The 20,737-nt window shown below is 33.3% G+C and overlaps 1 protein-coding gene across 4 annotated transcripts; it reads left to right on the forward strand.

Moving 5' to 3' along the window:
• Positions 1–509: 509 nt before the first annotated feature.
• LOC131940634 (F-box-like/WD repeat-containing protein TBL1XR1-A) lies at positions 510–20,721 on the forward strand. Of its 4 annotated transcripts, none has more exons than XM_059299344.1 (15): positions 510–527; positions 4,531–4,660; positions 5,280–5,425; positions 9,746–9,896; positions 14,681–14,813; positions 15,433–15,577; positions 15,899–15,962; positions 16,045–16,142; positions 16,796–16,856; positions 17,013–17,134; positions 17,678–17,752; positions 17,898–18,025; positions 18,123–18,288; positions 18,601–18,702; positions 18,910–20,721. In XM_059299344.1, the coding sequence occupies exons 2-15, from the start codon at positions 4,603–4,605 to the stop codon at positions 18,934–18,936; spliced, it is 1,476 nt and encodes a 491-aa protein (XP_059155327.1). In that variant the 5' UTR covers positions 510–527; positions 4,531–4,602; the 3' UTR covers positions 18,937–20,721. The 4 variants fall into 4 exon arrangements, with proteins under 4 accessions (XP_059155327.1, XP_059155325.1, XP_059155326.1 ...); XM_059299342.1 differs by lacking the exon at positions 510–527 and adding an exon at positions 766–788; XM_059299343.1 differs by lacking the exon at positions 510–527 and adding an exon at positions 894–911.
• The last annotated feature ends 16 nt before the right edge of the window (positions 20,722–20,737 follow it).

Raw genomic sequence — 20,737 nt, forward strand, 5'->3', positions numbered from 1 at the left:
TGTCACATGATTAAGCTCATTCAAGTTCTGTTTGTGACCTCACTTTTTGTTACCGAACTTTAAACTAAAAATAGGCTGCGTGAGGCTCTTACTCTCAGAATTAAAAAAAAAAAAAAAACAACTAAAACCATATGGATACTACAATTCTAATTAATTTTTTATGTCAATTGATTAATTGAAAAAACTATAGGCTATATAAATTTCCATTTTTATTTAATTTTTTGTTGTTGTGTGTGTATCGGTCTGAGAAGCTTTTTTTTTACCCTTTTAAAATTATTATTTCGTGTAAAATATGCATTAATCAATAACTACAATGAGTTATTTCTATAAGTTACAAAAGCAAATACGACGCCATCAGTTTCCCAAATGTTATAATCCTGCATCATTAAGTCAGCTGGCCAGCAGAATCAACTTCCAGGTAGTATATAACCTCAACTTGGGTAATTTCATCATCACACTGAGTCTAGTTGTAAAAAGTTCAGGGTAACTCTTGGGACACAGGCGATTCCATTCATAAATCTCTAGGGGTATTTGAATATTTTTGTTTTGATTGACATTTTATAATGATTAACCTTTTAAATCCTAGATCAAAGTTCAATTTTAAAATGTTGATAGTTTTCAGTGTTTGATTCAAATTAAGATAAAGAGCACTATTTTATTAAATAGTAACGTTACCTAATTTTACAAATGAGGCGACCCACAACCTATTTTGCCTGTATCTGACGTCACCTATAGAATGCGGTCGGTGTAGACCTGTGGAAACACGAGGCTTAATATTATTACGCGCGGTAAAAAGAACTATTTTGTTATTATGTGCTTTTTAAACGTAAATAATATGGGTTGTATTAATATTGTAATAAATATATCAACATATTGTGCTAAGCAAAATGTTTTCTAGATCTATACATAATGTAAGTTTTGGTTTTTTTCAAAAGCGAATCAAAAGCTTTGTTGAATATACAAATGCTTCCGCCTTTGTCATTGCTAAGACTGTGAGCGAGGCTTTATGGGTGTCGGCATTGGTTCAATGATTGATAGTGTGTTCTGCTAGATTCCTGGTTGTTGACGTACTGAGGACCTATTGTTTTAGAATCGTTCAAAGTGTTTTTTAAGAAGTGTAAAGTATTACTTTTTAAACCGTGGTCTTATATAAGTATAGTGACTGGTAATTTCAATAGGAGTTTTGCGTGGATTTCAGATTGCTTTCCCCCAAGTAGACCTGGAGCTGCCATCACTTTGGCGGCTAACTGTTAAACCGGTACTTATTTTTAGCAATTTTAACAATTAACAATAGTTTGGTACATGTGTTTTGTTACTTTATTTTTTAAACCTTATCTAGAGCTAGTCTATTATTTATTGATAAAGTTGTAAAATGTTGCTCTGTTACATTTTGCACTTTGGTTCATGGTGATATAAAATGAATTCTCACGTCGCAAGGCCTTGCCAAGCACGTACTGTTAGCCTGATATGAGGTCAAAATGTTGAAAGTAAACGCTTTAAAATTTGTAACTTTTGCGCCTCTGTCATCTTTTTTATGTATCTGTTATGTGGTAGCAATTGAAATGGTTAAAATCACGGTGTATACCTATAAATTAACATGTTTGATGAGTACATGTGTGGGCAAAAGCATCAAATGCTTATTAACAGAAACGGACCATAGCAAAGCAACTTCTTGCACAACATTGACAGACCATAGTTTGGGTTTTCGTATTTATAGTCTGTTTCAAGCTATTAGACCAATACGATTTTAGCTATATCCCTATAGCCTGTTTTAATAATATACCATTTCGTTTTAAGATGGTTATGTTTTCTTGTAAAAAAATCCAACTTAACTATCGATTACTGATGGCTGTTCTTGGCAGTGCTTAGGCAGATTTTTTTTTCGTGTTTTAATTAAAGTTCTGTATATTTTAACAATATCGTAGGCTCTGTACTCTAACCTTATTTTTAGAGATTAATAAAAAAAAGTTGGCGGTTAAGGCAGTGGCTTGCGTGAATTTGAAAAAGCTAAAAGAAACAATCTCTTGATTACTCTACACTCTACACTCTACTCTACTCTAACCGCTAACCTAGAATTCTAGATCTAGAAATCTAGACTATAGCATGGGTACAGATCTAGATTTCTAGATCTAGATCTAGAATTTAAGTTCCAGATATCTAGATCTAGGCTAGATCTATAATTCTAGGTCTATTTAGTAGGTATTAATAGTTTCATACAACACATTACTACAAAGCCAATGTCCACAGCTGTCATTCTTCTAGATCTAGATCTAGATTTCTAGAGAGAAAAAAAATTTGCCATGTTTTGGATTTTAAAAATCAAGACTAGATCTGGATTCTAGATTAAGAATCTATTCAGTGGTCCTTTCCCAAAACCAGCAAAACTACAACTATCAGTTTGACCCTAGTTGACCCCTTTGAGTTCTGATAAACATACTAGATCTAGATCTCTAGATCTAGATCTTGTAATCACTAACTAGATTTATATCTAGACTTCTAGATCTAGATCTAGACCTACACGTTCTTCTTGAAAATGAGATATACTATTGGTAATCGGAATTTAGTGTGTAGACTACTTTTATGAAAGCTAGGCCTAAGGGGCGACACTATCGATGGTATGGCAAAAATTAAAATAGCTGGAATAAAAAATAAGTCAAATCCAATTTTATAACCAAACTTGTTTGGTCTTTCATATTGTTGGCCCTTTCTTCTTGAAATATTTAGTTTAACCACTAACCAATGTATTTTTTCCGCGGGGGGGGGGGGGGGGGGGCACTGCTGAGAATTTTGTTCAAATAGGCGGTAATTTTAGATGGACCCTCCCTCAATAGATGCCTGAAAGAAACTCTGCCCCTAACCTCTTCATGTTTATACTTGTGCTGACAATGGCATGTTAGATAGCTTTCTTTTATTTTTATTGTGAGGGACTGATAATGAAACTGATACTGAATGGTTCAATGTTAATTGATTTTATTGATCAAGCTCATTGTAAACCTTTTCATGTGCATTTTTCTTTACAGTACCCTGTACATAGACCAATAAGATTTTCACTCAAATGGAGGAGACCTAAAGGCATTTGTTTTATTTCAGTTTAAAACAGTTTATATTATATTTACTATGGAATATTGATGCTCGATATTTGTCTGCATACTTGCCACCTTGTTAGCCACTTTTACCCTGCTGTCCCAAAAAGATTGCTCTACTTTGCTATTTATAAATTAAAAAACAGGTTCCAAAACACTATCTAATTTTTGGTGGCCTGGTTGTGGGGGGGCGGGGGGGGGGGGGGTCGGACGATGACAGGGGACCTGAAGCTTTTTAAAAATGAAATAGGGCCTAATGAATGTTATTTATAACATACTAAAAGTTTCTAGAAAATGCTTGCGATCTCATACTATTGAATGTTACATTTCTGTGAATTAAGTCTGTTATGGTCATTTAGCGACATTGACAAATAAGTAACATTGAATTTGTAAGTGCACTATATTCTGTGGGTTCTGAAATAAGTGATGGGAGCAGTGTAGATATGGTGGGAATAATGTGGTTGGTGCCAAACTAAGTGTTAATTAGATCATACCACAAGTAGTATTATGCTAAGTGGTTCTGTAATAACTCTCGTGCCTGCTTCCAAACCATCTTCCTGTATATCCATCAAAGTAGCTCCTATTTGTCTGTATCATCCATATTTGTGTGTGTCACTTATTATATGCACAAAAAATGTCCATTGTTGTGTGTTTAAAGCCAGTGGTCAGTTTGTGCCTTATAGGGTCAGAGGTTCTGCATGCCAACATCTCAGTGTAATTAATGGCTGTAGACAATCAGTAACAGTGCTTATACTTCTGAACAGTTGGCAAGGTGAATCAGTGCCATGATGAGTGATGGGCTGTGATCCTGTCCAGCATATCTGTTATCTCATTACAAGGACTGTGACTAGTGCTACTAAATGGCTTTGTTATATTGAAATAAATACAAAATAGTCTAATAATGTGTGTTAATCTCAATGATATCTCACGTTAACTAAGTGTATAATTATGTCTGTGGAATTCAATTTTAAAAAAGTTAAAACCTTAAATTAAAAAAAAATTCTTAATACCATAGATCTTTTTAATTAATTTCATGCTTATAGTTTACAAGTTTAAAAAAAAATTACTAGTCTTTATTTCTATTCACAAACATTTAAGCCACTAATGCTAAATTGATTGTAATAGTAGATATGAGTCTACATTTAAAGAACAAATAGACTTTGTCCAAAAGCTTCTCATCATATAATCATTACTGTTCCTTTTCTTCTGAAATCTGGGAATATCATGAGCGCTTTGCTACAACTATTTGTTTTACATAAGTTATGCAGTAATAACAAATTCAGAAGCAATATTAATTTATCTGAAAACCGATAAAGTCAAATGTAATTTGGTATGTAACTGATCTGATGTTAGATTAGCAACCAGTTTTTATTGTTTAGTTCTGCATGTTAAATCAATTCTTTTTGCTTTTATTCTGTATTAAACAATTCTCTAAATGCTTTTGCAGACATTAATCTACTGTGCCACACATCTGGACCTGATGTTAGGTACACACTTTACCCTAACTGACTGAGCCAAAATGAGCTTTAGCAGTGACGAGGTTAACTTCCTTGTTTATCGTTACTTACAGGAATCAGGTAACCCTTTTCTGTTTTAACACAAGTATTCTTGTGTGGTTTATTATCTAACATTTAAAATGTCTATCTTAATTCTTAAGGCTGGTTGTCTTAGAATGTAATCTGATTTACATTTAGTATTTTAAAAATGATATTCAACTATTAGGTGCTACAGCAAAAGATTTCTTCATCCCTGATAAATTTAGTTGAATAGTTTTATTTTTCATAATTGATTCTTTATGTATTTTCATAATATTAAGCCTATTGTATTTCAACAGCATCTCTTTTTAGATAATTGAACGTCTTCTTCCTTCTTAATTGTTATGTGGCGATTTCCTCTGACACAAATAGTTGGCAAATTAATTGTCAACTCCCCTGATTTCAGCCTGCTTTTTCTTTCTTGAGCAAACTACAATGCAGCAGTTGTTTGATTTTGGAATTTTGATGGGTTGCTATCCCCAGCTATTGAGCCTGCCTGGGGTTTAAACTCAGTACTTTACAGTTTAGCAACCATGAGCTTTACTGACGTGACCCTGTTAACCCTTGTGATTGAACAATTTTATTCTTATCTTTGTAATCATTATGTGACAGTCTTCTATTTATAACATGTGTTTGATGTAAATGAAAACTTTGTTTGCAGGCTTCCTCCATTCTGCATACACATTTGGAATTGAAAGTCACATTAGTCAATCCAACATAAATGGGGCTCTTGTCCCACCAGCAGCTCTTTTAAGCATAATACAAAAAGGATTACAGTACACAGAGTCTGAAATCAGCATTGGAGAGGTTGGTTTGTGTTTTATTTTTTACATTCTTAACCAATGTTTGCTTGCCTACAATTAAAATAATTTTTCTGTTAATGGTTTTTTATTAGTGGTTAAAAATAATACTTTTAAACTTTAAAAATGTCTACTGTGTTAAAATCAACTTGACCTATATAGTATTTAAAAAAAAAAATTACACTTTACAATGTAAAGTAAAGTAGTTTGTAATTTCTTACAGTAACAAAAACTCCTTTATTATGTATGCCTAGAGTTTACATTTGCAACCCCCAAGTGTTCATAACAGTTTCCTTCTTCTTAATTCTTAATTGTAATATTGGAGGGGACGCAATTATGTGTCAACCTTTTATGCACCACAAATGACTAGTTGACTCAGGCTTCAGCTTTTTTTTTTTTACTGGATCTGCTTCCATAACCTTGGTCCATCCAAGAACAATCTGCAAGATAGCTGTGTTTTCACTCCTAGATGGGTTGCTGTTCCCAGCTAACAACTTAATCAACCCTTATCTGCCCGGGGGTCCAAACCAGTTGGAGTAAGCAATCATATGCTCTCCTGCCCCACCACGCCATGCCCTTTGTCTATAAGTAAGGTGTTATTTAATTTTAGCATGTAGACATCCACAAGGGCTCATATCTCCAGTTTACACATATTCATAATAGTTGACTTTTCTCAGAACCCTTCCTCACTCACAGCCTTAGATGTCATAAATGGAGGACACCATACTTCATTCATCCAGGGCCCTAATCCCTCTAGTCAAGTTCAGTTACTGAGTTTACCCCACTATGATGCTTATGTAACTTTGTAATTTATGTTAGGGAGCAGAAAAAATGGCTGGGAATAGTCCTAACCACACTGTCTCCTCATGTGCCAAAGTCACAGAAACAGATGGGCTCTAATAATTTTTCATCTGCTCTGTTGACTGTCAAGTCAGAATAATTTTACTTTTTCCTTCATTATTAGCTTATAATGCAAGAAGACAAATAATAGTCATGACATGTTACTGAATGCTAGTTGGGTAAAATTGTGCTTTATCTCACACTTTAATTTTTTTTCCATTAGACTAATTTGTGTATTTTTTTTTTTAAAAGGCATTTTTAAGCATACTATATTATTACTAATTTTTTTTTGGTACTGTTTTTAGAAATGTATTTTTGCTCTGCTGTTGTGATTTTATTAAATTTTTAATTATTTTGATTTCTGCAGCACACAAGGTTTTTATAAGTATTTGTTACTAGATCTAGACTATTTATTTACAATGAGTTTATCCTTTTTTTTGTTTGCCAACTAAATGGAGCTGTTAAAATTGTTATATTTCTATCTCTTATTTATCTTTTTACTGCCTTTAGCTTTAAGTAATAAATGAATTTGATACTTAACTCAAGCATCCTAGTACTAGTAAATTCAGAGTTTCTTCCAGGCAACTATTCACCCCCCCCCTCCCCCCCCCCCCCTGCGGAGAATAAAGTCTGATAGAAACACTGAGCAAATTCTAACATTCCTATCCACAATTTTTAAAGGGCACTAGACTAGTTATAATACTACAATAACACATCATCGAGCAAAACATTTTAGTAACACGTCACCAACGCAATGTTTTTTTTTATTAAGAGAAGGCTAGATGTTGACATAAAAACATGGTATACGCTACCGGAAACTTGATGAAAAATAGCTAGACTAGTAATGTAGACTAGTAACAATGTTGTAACCTTCGTTTCCTCTTAACTAATTTAATGTATCTTCCCTCCATTTATTTTACACACCGTGTCACACTTGTAGGCCTATACAGTACACACACACACAATAAACTTTTCAAATCGAAACAGGGCTACCTCACAAATCCACATCATTTTTTTTCTTTTTTTTTTCAAAACATAATTTATAAGATCTATTTAATGCTATTAAGAATTTTTAAGACCAAAAAACTCCACTCGTTTTTGTTTATCTGCCAAGCATAGACACGCTCTCACTAAAAGCGTTTATTTTTAGCTCTCCCTCTTTTTATTTTGTTTTGCCAAGACCATTGCCATAGTGTATAAATCTGTCATTGCCATTTTAAACTTATGACTGTTAACTCGACCTGTCTGTTAAAAAACCGCATTTCCCCTCTATGTAAAACAACATCCTGAAATCTTATCTTGTAAAACCTCTTTTACATATTCCTTTCGCATGTTTTGTGCATTTCCTTTGGTTTTCTGAGTACGGTGAATCCTGTACCTTAGCTACGCTACTACAGCACAAAGCACGTTTGTTTTCAGTGAACGGGATGTGGTATAACTTGTTTAAGAATGGGACTAACAAATTAAATCTAGGTCGCCACAGCAATGCTCGGCTAATAATAAAACTCTAGCCTGCCCTCCCTCCTTCTCTCTTAGTGGTTTCACGGCGCGCGCTACAAACATTAATATCTTCCACTTACTGCGTGACGTTTCGGATCGAGCGATTTTTATTTATCTTTGCAAACCCGGTAGGCCACATTGACTGCCGCCATTTCTCGAGACGAGGCCTAGATTCAGAACGGTGAATGAAACAGACTATAAGCAGTAGGATGGGAAAATCAGCCCATGGCCTTTGACCTTGCTGACTCAGCCTCGCGTGGAACGCAGTTGAGTACAAGTTGCAGCCCTCCTTTACCCTTACTTTATTGATGTGGCCTCCATTTTTCTCTCTCGCCAGCTCTCACATTTTCTTTCGCTCGGCTCTTTGTTCCACCGACTGCAGGGCTGGAATAAAAAAGAAAACAGCTATAAGGGTGAAATAAAAGCTATTAAATAAGATTTAAAAATGGACACCCCCTCTTTGCCGGGAATTAGCTATATAAACGTTCTTCCCCACCCCTATACACCCACCGTTCACGATTCCTATATTTATGAACTGGCTAAAAATGTTTTTTTTTGTCGCTTGCTTTAGCAACCGGTAGTGATTTCTCCTCTTCGCTTACTTTTCTTTGCACGCTGTTACAGCACGCTGTCTAACTGGATCAATAATGCTGGCCTTCTAATTATACCCACCCGCTTGCTTTATAGGTAATAATAACAGAACGTAAGAAGGAATATTTTTGAAAAGCGTCGTTATTATTGAATGGCATAACACTTTGCATTTGTTTTTACAAAGACTTCTTTAAACTGTTGCACAATGTTTTTTCCTTTAGTTGCTATAAATCTCTCTCTCTCTCTCTATCCCCCCCCCCCCCCTTTCCCAGTGTTTCCTACTTGGTCACGAACAAGGAAGAATTCCCGTCGCTCTGAAAGGTCACTAGTTCGCACCTCACCACCATGTTGTATTTTATACTTGTTTTAATGCCTGATTTCTGCGCAACTACTTTGCGTGTGTGTTTTAGGTATGATGTCAACGCATTGAGCTTCGGGTTTAACATACAGTGACATTTATTTTAAAATAAGCTTTTGCAGGTCTCTTAGTGGAAAACCAAAAATATTTGCAACTCTATCTTGCACATATAAATTCTATAGTTCATTCTTCATTATTATATAAATAGTAAATAATTTTTAAATTACATCTTGCCTGACGACTTTAATTTAGATGCAAGTTGGAGTTCGTTTTACATTGGATTATCCATAAATGAAGCAACGCTTTTAAAAAATATTTTACATTCCCATCATCAGAAGATTGTCACAAAATACTACTCCCCCCCCCCCCCCCCCCCGACACATCACCAAACACCAGAAGCTTCTACGGGAATGTAACATTGTATGTGTATGACACCATGTTAAGATTCTCTGTTGGAATTTATTTTCGTTTACTTATTCTGCACACTATTGAATGGGTCAGTTATAACTACACTACAATAATATTGTAAGTAGTGGTTAACCACCATATACCTTGACATCCTACAAAAACTTCATACTGTTGCACTGTTATGTATGCTTTACTGGGTACTAGATTTAGTTATGTTTTTGTTGCAAACACTTGTGACTATGTCCACAGTGATGAAACTTTGTACTCTATGAACATTATTTTTTATCTTCTGTTTGTTATTATATTGAACCTCTGTTTTTATTCTTTGTTCATGTTTCCAGCTCTTTAAAATGCTCACTTCTACAGAACTTTGGTCTTTGTATTCTTTTGTGTAACAGCATACTTCTTCATTAAAAATACATCCTCATTAAAAAAAATTAACTTGCATTTAAATAAAATGTCAAATTTTAATTTATGGTACTTGATAGAATGTTACACTTTTGGTAAGTATTTCTACCTTGTCACTGAAAACCCCTAAAATAACAGTACTAGCACAAATGAATGATCTTCATTTAGTACATTATCTCTGTTTAATAAGATAACATTTATCATTGCTTTCCTTTTGACCAGGATGGATCAGAGCGACCGATGGAATCCCTCTCTTTAATAGATGCTGTGATGCCAGATGTTGTTGAATCCAGAAAACAGGCTAATACAAAGAGTAACCCAGTGAAAACAGACACAAACAACACTAATGGAGATGATGGCACCCATGCTGTTGGTAAGTCACATTTTTACTTCACCTGTTTATAACTATTTGTATCATCATATACAACTTAATCTATTAGGTGTTACAGAAATCAATATATTTGACCAGCTACAGCAAAATTTCAGTTGTTCTGTGCTTGAGTTAAAAATATGGGATATTGATTTTGGGATTTAAGATATTTCTGATAATTTATTCAAATGTGCATTCATGGTTGTGATTTTTTAAAATATTGGCATTATTGTCTTTAAAGATTTTTAAAATGAGCAAACTAATATGCTTTATAAATGATGTTGAAATATTCAGCCATAGCCATTGCAGAACACCACACATTTCTTACATCTTATCTGCTTATTTGAAGTTTGAGGTGGGGGGGGGGGGGGGGTCTGGGGAATAAAAAAATACAGATGTCTTTTTTACTGTGAAACAAAACATAAACAAAACATTAAAATTTTAGGATTTAAAAAAGAATATTATTGCAGCATTAGAATTTTTCTTACTTTACATTTTTGAAAGAATAGCAGAATGATAGAATTTTTTTAATGTATATTTTTGTTGAGTGACAAACTGGAATTCTTAGATTGTCTGGTTGTCTGGCTAGGATTTATTTGTTTACATATTTGAAAGATGCCTTGTTATATAATAATTTCCTTCTTTATCAAAGCAACTTAAGTGTTAAAATCTAATAAATGTAGTTGCATAATGAAAATATTTTCAAAACATTATCATAATAAGTAGGCCTACTCTTAGCCAACTGGACATACTAACTTTGCATTAAAATCAGTTTAATACAGTCTCTGCCTTGATTTGTATAAAATAATCTTTATACCTTGTCTACAAAATGTAAAAAAATAAATATGCAATCACAAATGCAAACAAGTTATTTTTAAATTTTCAATATCAATTATTTCTCCCCCCCCTCCTCTTATTTTCAAAACAAAAATTTTATGGTTTAATTATGGTTAAAACCTACAAGTTTGCCCCAACCAGACAACAGCCCACATCTGCATTTACTGCCATGTTTAACCTAGTCTTATAACCGTGCAATGCTTAATGACACTTTATGTAGATCAATGGCTACATAGATGACAGCCATATCTTTGTCTTCCAAGCAGGAGAGGGAAAAAATAAATTGCTAGTTTTAGGCTTGTTTGCTGGAGGCAAATGCTTTTTAAGAGTGTCTTATCGCTGTTTGTAAATCCTATGACTGTTGTCTTAGTGTTTAAAAATGTTACATCGGACCAATAAAAAAGGGGTTCTTTATATAAATGCTTTCTAATTTCTTACACTTTGCTAATTTTAGATAGATAGTCCGTTTGGGGCATTACGGTAAAAATGTTAAAATAAATAGAAAAGCACTTTTATAAAAGTTTAAAATTTTGTCAACTCTTATTGCCATTCTTTTTCATCCTTATTTTTAAATATAAAACTGACGTGCCTCCTAAAAAGAAATAACGTTTGCAAAAAAAAAAAAAAAAATAGCCACCTCTATGTAGATAAAATTAATTCTGACCAACACGACATTCCGGTACATTTTATGATAATTTTATCGTAGTGGGCTCGTTTCAGCCCGACAGCAGGCTAAACAAGAAAAAAAAATATTGGTGCTGTTAATGTTATGTGGTTGTAGATCCAGTGGTTGCATAAAAATCTGCGCAAGTTTTATTAGTGCCAACTTCAGTTTGGCGAATGATCAGAACACTCTGTCCATCCAGTTTATTTCCCGCTCTGTCTTCATACCCTGAACCATCTCAACACGGTTTCAGCTTTCTTTTTCTGTATCGACCTAGAATCTAGATTTAAAAAAAAAAATTCATCCTTGAAGAGCAATCGTATAAATCACACGAGTTCGGGATGTGAGGGGGCAGGAAAGGGGTTGGGAGGGTTGAGGGGGAGAAGAGGCGGGGCGGTGACAGACGAGTGGGCGATAACGGGAAATAGGGGAGGTGCGGGGTAATTTCCGATCCCTTTTTTAAATAGCTGGATAGAAAGAGAAGCCTGCAGGTCTACATTTATAAGTAATTGGAGAAAGCTTGCGTAATAATGGAAATAACCTAGATGGCGTTATGACTGCTCGCTCCAGGACTATATTCTAAGGGCTATTCGGTATTTTTAACAGAAACTGTTTAGGCTATTTATTTGAGCTGTCAAAATCAGTATTGCCGACAATGAATACCCAACCATCGTACTACCGCGGAGTCAGGCTTAAGAAATAAAAATTTTCCCATATGATTTAGCAACGAGATTTTTTTTATAAAATCCTGTTTCTCTTTTAAATTATAAAAAAAATTCTGTTAAAGTTTTTGCAAAGCTCCAAATGTTCCTGGTTATTTTATAAAATATTTCTACACAAAGAAATAATTCAAAGATGATCTTTCCTTTATAATTAAATTAGGGACCATGGTTATGTTTTTGGTCACAACCCTAGTTGCTGCAAATCAAATTTTGTATTTGTTTGCATAACTCACTTTGATTAATTGCATCATGCTTTTCTGTATGCAATAGTTAGTTTTACATTTTAAATCATTGGTTCTGAAAAGCATATCTGCTGCTAGTGTCAGTGTTATGGTATTAATACTTGTGAAATAAAAGCACTACAGATGTTTTATTTAAGAGTTGTGGATAATAACAAACAGAAAACATGGTTAAAAAGGAAGAGTACAAATTTTTGTTTTGAATGTGCTGATTGTTTTTACTGATATTTAATATGTTGATTTAAGAGACAGAAAAGAATAGCTGAAAATGAATGTATGAAAATTCCCCATTATGACCTTTTTACTTTCTCGTATATACAGAGTATAGAGAAAGTATTGTAATCATGCAAAAAATAATAATCGAGATTTGCACGTTTTACACCTGCCTGTATCGGAAAAACATAATTTTGCAATCTTGTCTGTATGTCTGTCTGTGTGTATGCATGTATGTCTGTAAACATGATAACTTGAGTACCGTTACAGCTAGGTTGATTTCATATATAAGTATTATATCAAATTTGTAGATCCGTATCAACTTTTCAGTGATTTCCGATAACTGGAAGTGAAACTTTCTACTTTCAATTTCTCAAAAGCCTATAACTTGAGTACTATTTCAGATAGATAAATGAAAGTTCACATATAAGTAAAAGATATAATTCTCTGCCTTCTATCAAATTTTGAGTAATTTCCGTTGACCGGAAGTAGTAATTTACGCTATTTCCGATTTTGCAAAAAACGCATGGTGTGCAATTCTTTTTTCTACGAGATTCTGTTCTATTCTATTTTAAAAGTTTAAGTAATTAAAAACGGATTAAAAATATTGTCTATATCCAGAGTTACCATCCCCCAAGTGTTATATAATATATAAGAATATTCGAGAAAGTTTAGGGGAGATCACTCCCGGTTTATTTGCTGTGTTATACAAATATATTTTAAAACTGCTATTCATTTCCTTTCTGAAGTATGTGCTGATTCCCCATTTTATTTAATCTTGAATGATCAGGAACTGCCATGATGAGTAACATTATATCTTATTCAATGTGACAAATCTGATTCATAAACACTAAACTGTCCAACAAATCATTCTTTTAAAGTAGGTGGAGCTCTCTTTTGCAACCAGACTTCTAAGTTTTGTCTGTCAAATTCTGTGGCTAGAGCATTAGGTGTATTCAGCTGCTTAACCTCTTATCAATGTTAGAGCAGCATGTCTGGGTTAAGAACTGATACTGTAATGATGACTTAACCAGTAACTATCCTATACCGACTATACACATCAATCCTTAGCTAATATTCATGCTGTAGAGTCACCAGAACTACACCGATAAAAAAAACCATTTTTCTTGAACTACAATCAGGGGTGTCTAATGATCTTTTAGGTGACTATTTGAAACTGTAGTAAACAGAAACTGTTTACATTTATCAGCTGACATTTATAACTGACTTTAAGTCAAGATCCAAAAAATTTTCTTAAACCAGTTTATAAACTTTAAAACAATTTTCATATCTTTTTTTTAATAGTCTGGGAAAAAATGGATAGTGAGTAGTTTTATTTTAAACAATTAAACTACAGGGTTGTGTTTTTGAATAATGCACAGCATGTGTACAATTCAAAATCCTAAAAATCAATTCTATTTTATGCTCAGAAATGAAACATTCATTATTGTTAAATAGGTAGAGTCTTGGGTAGTGTATAATCATGGAATCAAATGTTTTCTTTTAAGTTGGAACCAATGATTTCTGTACATGCAAATTGTATGTTGAATTTTATCTCAACATTTGTAAATTTAGCCTGAAATGTTTTTTTTTAACATCTAAATAAAAATTGTATGTTGGATGTGATTTCCTCCAACACATAAAAAAATAGATGGAATCTTAGAAACTACATGTTAAAAATCCATAAATGACAATTTTCAAAGTAATCTTCCACTTATTTTTTTTTATCTTTTCATTTCCAGCACATCTTATATAAAACTTAATAAAATAGAATAATGTATGATCCTTTGAAATTTTGATGATTTTTGTGAACTCTTTGATCCCTAAGAAATGAGTTTTAAAATTTGAGTATGTCCTTTGATTATCTGAATTAGAAATATCCATCTTTTAAGTTTGAGACATCTAGTAATCACAGCGTTCGTTCTTGTAGCTATTAAAAAAAGGCCTTGCTGCTGAGATTTTTTAAAGAAAAGTCCTATATAAAAGTTTCTCTCTTTCAGCTCTCTGAACATGTTGCCGTTATAGATTTTTTCTCATACAATTATTAAATTGTCCATCTCCAATGTCAACCATTTTAAAAATCAACATTTTTTGTCACTTTTTTCTTTTAAGATAACCACACAGAGTCCATGGAAGTTGATGGCACTGTGGATATACCAAGTAATAAAGCCACTGTCCTCCGAGGCCATGAATCTGAAGTTTTCATTTGTGCATGGAATCCAACAAACGATCTTCTTGCTTCTGGGTTAGTAAATCTGTATATTGTTGACAAGTTTTTGTTTTCAGTATGTTATGTTCTTGGGCTAATGGAAGATGTCAGAAAGACATATTCAGAGGCGTAGCGACCCTTCCCGGCGCCCGGGGACATACTTTCAATTTGGCGCCTCCTTGGGAGCAAATTTTCGATTTGCACCCCCCCCCTCAAACTTTTCATTTGCACTGCCCCCCCCCCCCCTCAAACTTTCGATTTGCACCCCCCCCCCCCTCGAACTTTTCATTTGCACCCCCCCTGTTATAACTGAGTACAACCCCCCCCCCCCCCCCCCTCGTCCCACCACTAGTGGGTATCTACCCCGCTGCTCCACCAAATGTTATGAAACGAAGTCATCAGTATGGTTAGTATTGATGGTGATGATGAGACTCAGTTATAACCCCCCCCCCCCCCCTCAAACTTTCAATTTGGCGCCCCCCCTAAGGTCGGCGCCCGGGGACATATGTCCCCCCCCCCTCGCTACGCTACTGGACATATTACTTACTTTTAAATATACTACTGTTTTTATTAATTGTCTTAAAAGTAGGCATACCTTCTTAAAAATCATGATGGAAGTTTAATAGTACTAAACTTTATTTTACTGTCTATATAGTTCTGGTGACTCTACAGCAAGAATATGGAACATGAATGACAACAATAGTAGCACAAGTGCCAGCCAGTTAGTTTTAAGACATTGTATACAAAAAGGAGGAACTGAGGTCCCAAGTAATAAAGATGTGACTTCATTGGACTGGATGGTAAAAACTGTTAAATAGAGTTATAATTGTTTTTCAGTTATTTATTTAATCTTCATAAAAGTTATATTTTATATAAAAAATGTTAAAGAATAATTTTGAACTTTGTAAAAATTAATATATAGAGATAACAAGGTAATATGTTTACTTGGTGGGATGTTTTTGCTGAAATGATGACAACATGGTAGCCGTACTGACAAAAGGATTGAAGATATACCTTGTTATGGTCTGAATCAGCATATAATATATTCCAAGTCTGGTTTTAAGCATCCAAATAATTATATTTCCATGTGATCGGTAATTTATTGTTGCTAAATTTTTCAGTGTGATGGAACATTACTTGCCACAGGGTCATATGATGGCTTTGCCAGGATATGGAGCATAGATGGTATGATAAATAATAAATAAAACATTAAATAGAGCTAACTAACCTATACAACATGTCATTAAGTAAATATCTTTAACTTCAGGTCGATTAGTCAACACCCTGGGTCAACACAAAGGACCAATATTTGCACTCAAGTGGAACAAAAGAGGAAACTATATTTTAAGTGCAGGAGTGGATAAGGTTTGTTTCAGTTTTAAAATTTACATATATCAAACTTATAGAAATGGCATTGCTTATAAAACAATTTGAGACATGGGAAAAAAATTGAAATTCTATTGTTATTTAAATGTCTTATATAAATTTAAAAATGTTATTGGCTGATATGATGACAACATGGTAGCCGTACTGACTAATAGGCTGAAGTTATACCTTATTTAATGTCTGATTCAGCTGTCCTTGATTTAGGACATACAAATTTTACTTTTAATTCAGTTTTTCTCTTCATTGTTACATATAGTTAAATAATGTTTATCCATAGTTTTTCTCAGCTCCCAAGCTGTATTATAAAAGTAATAATAAAGCTAAAAGTAGGCATTGATATTAAAATAAAATTTTGTTATTCCAATTCTCATACTGTAAAGGATAAGCTAACAGAACAGTAAGGATATGATTAGTGTACTAGAGGGGTGGGGAATTACTATCATGTCATGTGGATGTACAGCGAACTAATAATTAAAGCTACAACTTCACAACAACATTAATTTGTCTTCCCACAGAGGTATAGGAAGATGGCTGTTACCACTCTGATCTTTTAACTACTTTTAACAATGTTAAAGTGTTCTATGGCATAGTAAATGCATTGTAATTGTAATATATTAATTGTCTGTTTTTAGACCACAATAATATGGGATGCTAACACAGGAAGTTGTACACAACAGTTTGCTTTTCACTCAGGTCTGTTTTAAACCGGTTTATCTATTTCAGTTTATTTTTTCTGTAATTTATTTTTAGACGAATTCTAAATTTATCTTGTTCAAACGATATGCTTTTTACTTCTTGGTCTGGGGGCTATATTAGTGATTAACCTAATGGATGTTGATTTGTTAACAGCACCAGCATTAGATGTGGACTGGCAGAGTAACACAACATTTGCCTCCTGTTCAACAGACCAATGTATTCATGTTTGTAGACTAGGGGATTTAAGACCAGTCAAAACATTCCAGGGACACACAGTAAGACATTTTTAAGAGCTTCTAGGTACAATTTAATATTAAAATTTTGTGGCAAAATCATCAATTTTATCTGCATTATTTAAAAAAAAAAAAAAAAAAAAATTATATATATATATATATATATATATATATATATATATATATATATATATATATATATATATATATATATATATATATATATATATATATATATATATATATTGTGGAAATCATTTGACAATTTAGACCAAAATACTCACTATTAAATGAATCTGTGTTTTACAATGCTTATAAAATTTATAGTATATTTAATCAAGACAGCATTATCACATAGTATTTACCCATTTTTTATTCTAAGCGTTTATGTGTTTAATTAAAATGAATTCCACTGCATTTGCTGAAGTGATGAGAACATGGTAGCCGTACTGACAAAAAGGTTGATGTAATACCGTATTACAAGTCTGATTCAGCAATTTTTTACTTTTGTTTTCATTTGCTAACTATTTTCTATTAATGAGATAATAGACAGCTGTTTCATTTATCAACATTACTTATCCTCAGAATGAAGTAAATGCCATTAAATGGGACCCACAAGGGCAGCTGTTGGCATCATGTTCGGATGACATGACTTTAAAGGTTAGTAATCCCATACTTTAAATGTCTTAAATGAGCATCAAGTCAATTACTATTCAAAGGAATTAATTTAGAAGCTTTTTTTACATGTTATTTAGCAAACGTTTAGCTTCCAGCTATAAAATTTTCTGTTTGCAAACAAATCCAGATTTGGAGTATGAAAAATGACCAGTGGGTTCATGACTTACAAGCCCACAGTAAGGAAATATATACCATTAAATGGAGCCCAACTGGGGTAGGCACAAACAACCCAAATCAGAATCTTATTTTAGCCAGGTGAGTTTTTACATTATAGCTATAGCTTTTAACAGAAATAATCCTTTATAAACAGTAAAATAAAATACTTTAACAAAAATTTTCTTTACTTATTTAGTGCATCATTTGACTCAACTGTTAGACTGTGGGAAGTGGATCATGGACGTTGTTTGCACACACTGACAAAACACACTGAACCTGTCTACAGTGTTGCGTTTAGCCCAGATGGCAAATATATTGCCAGTGGTTCATTTGATAAATGTGTACATATATGGAATGTCCAGGTATTAAACAGATGTGGTATAGTGCATGTTACTGTATCAAATGTTTAGTTTGTCATATTATATGCTAAACAATTTAAAATTAAAATCCAAATTAGTCCTTTCTCTAGCTTTGTTGGGCTTAAAAATGGTTTTTGTATGATAAACTTAAAAAATAAGATTGCTTCCTTTGTAAACCTTTAAGGAGACATACACTTCTTACATCCAGCATGATTTTGCATTTCCCGCCTTTTTAGCAACCACTTCCATAAGAAGAAAAAGCATAACATTCAAATTATATGTTATAATTAAAATGTTATCGTTTTTCCCTCGCAGACTGGATCTTTAGTTCATAGCTATAGAGGAACAGGTGGGATATTTGAAGTGTGTTGGAATCACAGGGGAGATAAAGTTGGGGCCAGTGCATCTGATGGATCGGTAAATGACATTGTTTTCATTTTTCTAATTCAAGCTTTCAGTTCCACAAAATATCTTAGTCCTACAATTGTTAGACTAAGTTAAGATTTTCCTTATTAGTATTTAAAATTTGTGTGAAAATATTATCTGTTCTTCAAATTAAGTTAGTTTCAATGTTAAAAATAGTTGTTTTCTGGATGGTTTAATCAAAATGTATTTTACTTTCAGGTTGTGGTTCTGGACTTGAGAAAATAATAAGCTGTAGTGTTCTAAGGACTAAAATATAACATGAGGAAAAGCTTCTACCCACTGTTGTGAAGGGAGAGGGCTGGTCCCTTGATCTAATCTCATGTTGCACCTCCTTACAGCTGTAGAACCAGTGCCCCTGTGATATCAAGTAAAGGGCAACTCAACATGAGCACTTATTGCTAGTTGATTTTATCAAGCTTTTTCTTGTTTTCCATTGCCCTTTATTGTGTACATGTCTGTTTCAAAGGCCATATTAATGTTACCATTTAAGCTTTTCTTGCATTCAGCAATGATCTGAAAAATTGAAGGGCATTGGAATACTAAGCTGTACCAGTGTAATAAGTCACTTGAACTTAACAAGCCATTTTCCCACAATTATTAGCTTGCTTATACACTGGTGGGAGGGTCCAGTCAGACCATATTCAGCTGTTTTCATTTGGATTGAGATTGGTCTCAGGTTAAGGAATGGGTTGTTTAATTACATTTTTGATCAGCCTTGTTTAGAATATCCATTGTCTGTTAATCTCTATAGGCGTTTCAGGGTTATGTTGTCATTTTAAGCCCAGCTGAGATTTGTTCATTCCTCACAAATTGTTCTTTAGCCATCAGAAAGTTATCTTTGAAATAATTAATAGATTAGTGTTATTCGGAGACTCACGTTGAATGAGTGTTTAGCTCTAGTCTAAAAGGTTTGGAGAAGTTAATTTTCTATGGGTTGAGTTCTATAAAGTATTTAATTCTGCCTATAAATCTGGTATTTTAAAATTAGGTTTTACTAATTTTGATTACTTTCTAAATTAAAACATTTACTTTTGGTTATTAAAAGCTTACTCCTTGCATGAAACGGCAAATGGCAGCAATTTATCTAAATATTCATGTGTAGTCTACAGTCATTTCCTTAATAATATAAGCAGGTTTTAGCTCAAGTCTTTTACCATAGAGTCAAGAAATAAGGCATCAGTTGCTAAAAGTAGAGGTATATAGAGGTATTGTAAAGTAGTAGCTTCAGAACATAATGCACAAGACTACCTTCCTCATTCTTTTTATTTCTTCTGTTTAGGCAGCAGAAGTCTTTATGTTGATTCCTTATGGACTTGTTTACTGAGTCATTTCCAGTGTCTAATCCAATGTGCTATAGAGTTAGTAAAATGAGATTGGTCCAGCTGTCAACATTAAGATCATCTATGTGTTATACTAGTCCATCTCTGTAACACACTAGTCTTGTTCATCTTCACCTTTCTTGCAGTGTCCATATGCCATGACTTTCATTAGACTAAGCAGCCTCATTGTCTCTCTGTTGGTTCAAGCTTTATTTTGTCTCTTTCAGGATATCTCTTATCAAAAACCATATCAATAAAATAAATCATAATTACTATGTTGTGAATGACCACTTTTGCCTGACAAACATGAACTACTCAAAGATGTTTATTTTTGAAAGAATTGAATTGCAGAGGTGGGTTTTTTCCTGGACTAATTCTTTGCTAATTAGAGAAAGAAAACAAAAACAAGAAATTGATGGCTAAGTATGTATAGCTTTATATTTCTGGCTTACTGTGAACATCAGGTGTTTATATTTTAAAACAAAGTTTTGTATATTGATTGTTGAGCAAAGTGTTATTGTCATAGTGAAAAATATACATAATTAAATTGTAAATTGACAATATTGTTCATGTATATAAAAATAAGTTGATGTGAATATTTATATAAATATATGTGTTGTCACTATGTGCTTTTTACAAAAGTATGACAAAACATTCTTTAAAAGTAGACTTGTTTGAAATATAAAAAATAATACTTTGAATTTTGT

This window comes from Physella acuta, unplaced genomic scaffold (assembly GCF_028476545.2).
Source record: "Physella acuta isolate Inbredline_101_S28 unplaced genomic scaffold, ASM2847654v3 ptg000324l, whole genome shotgun sequence".
NCBI classification, from domain to species: domain Eukaryota; kingdom Metazoa; phylum Mollusca; class Gastropoda; family Physidae; genus Physella; species Physella acuta.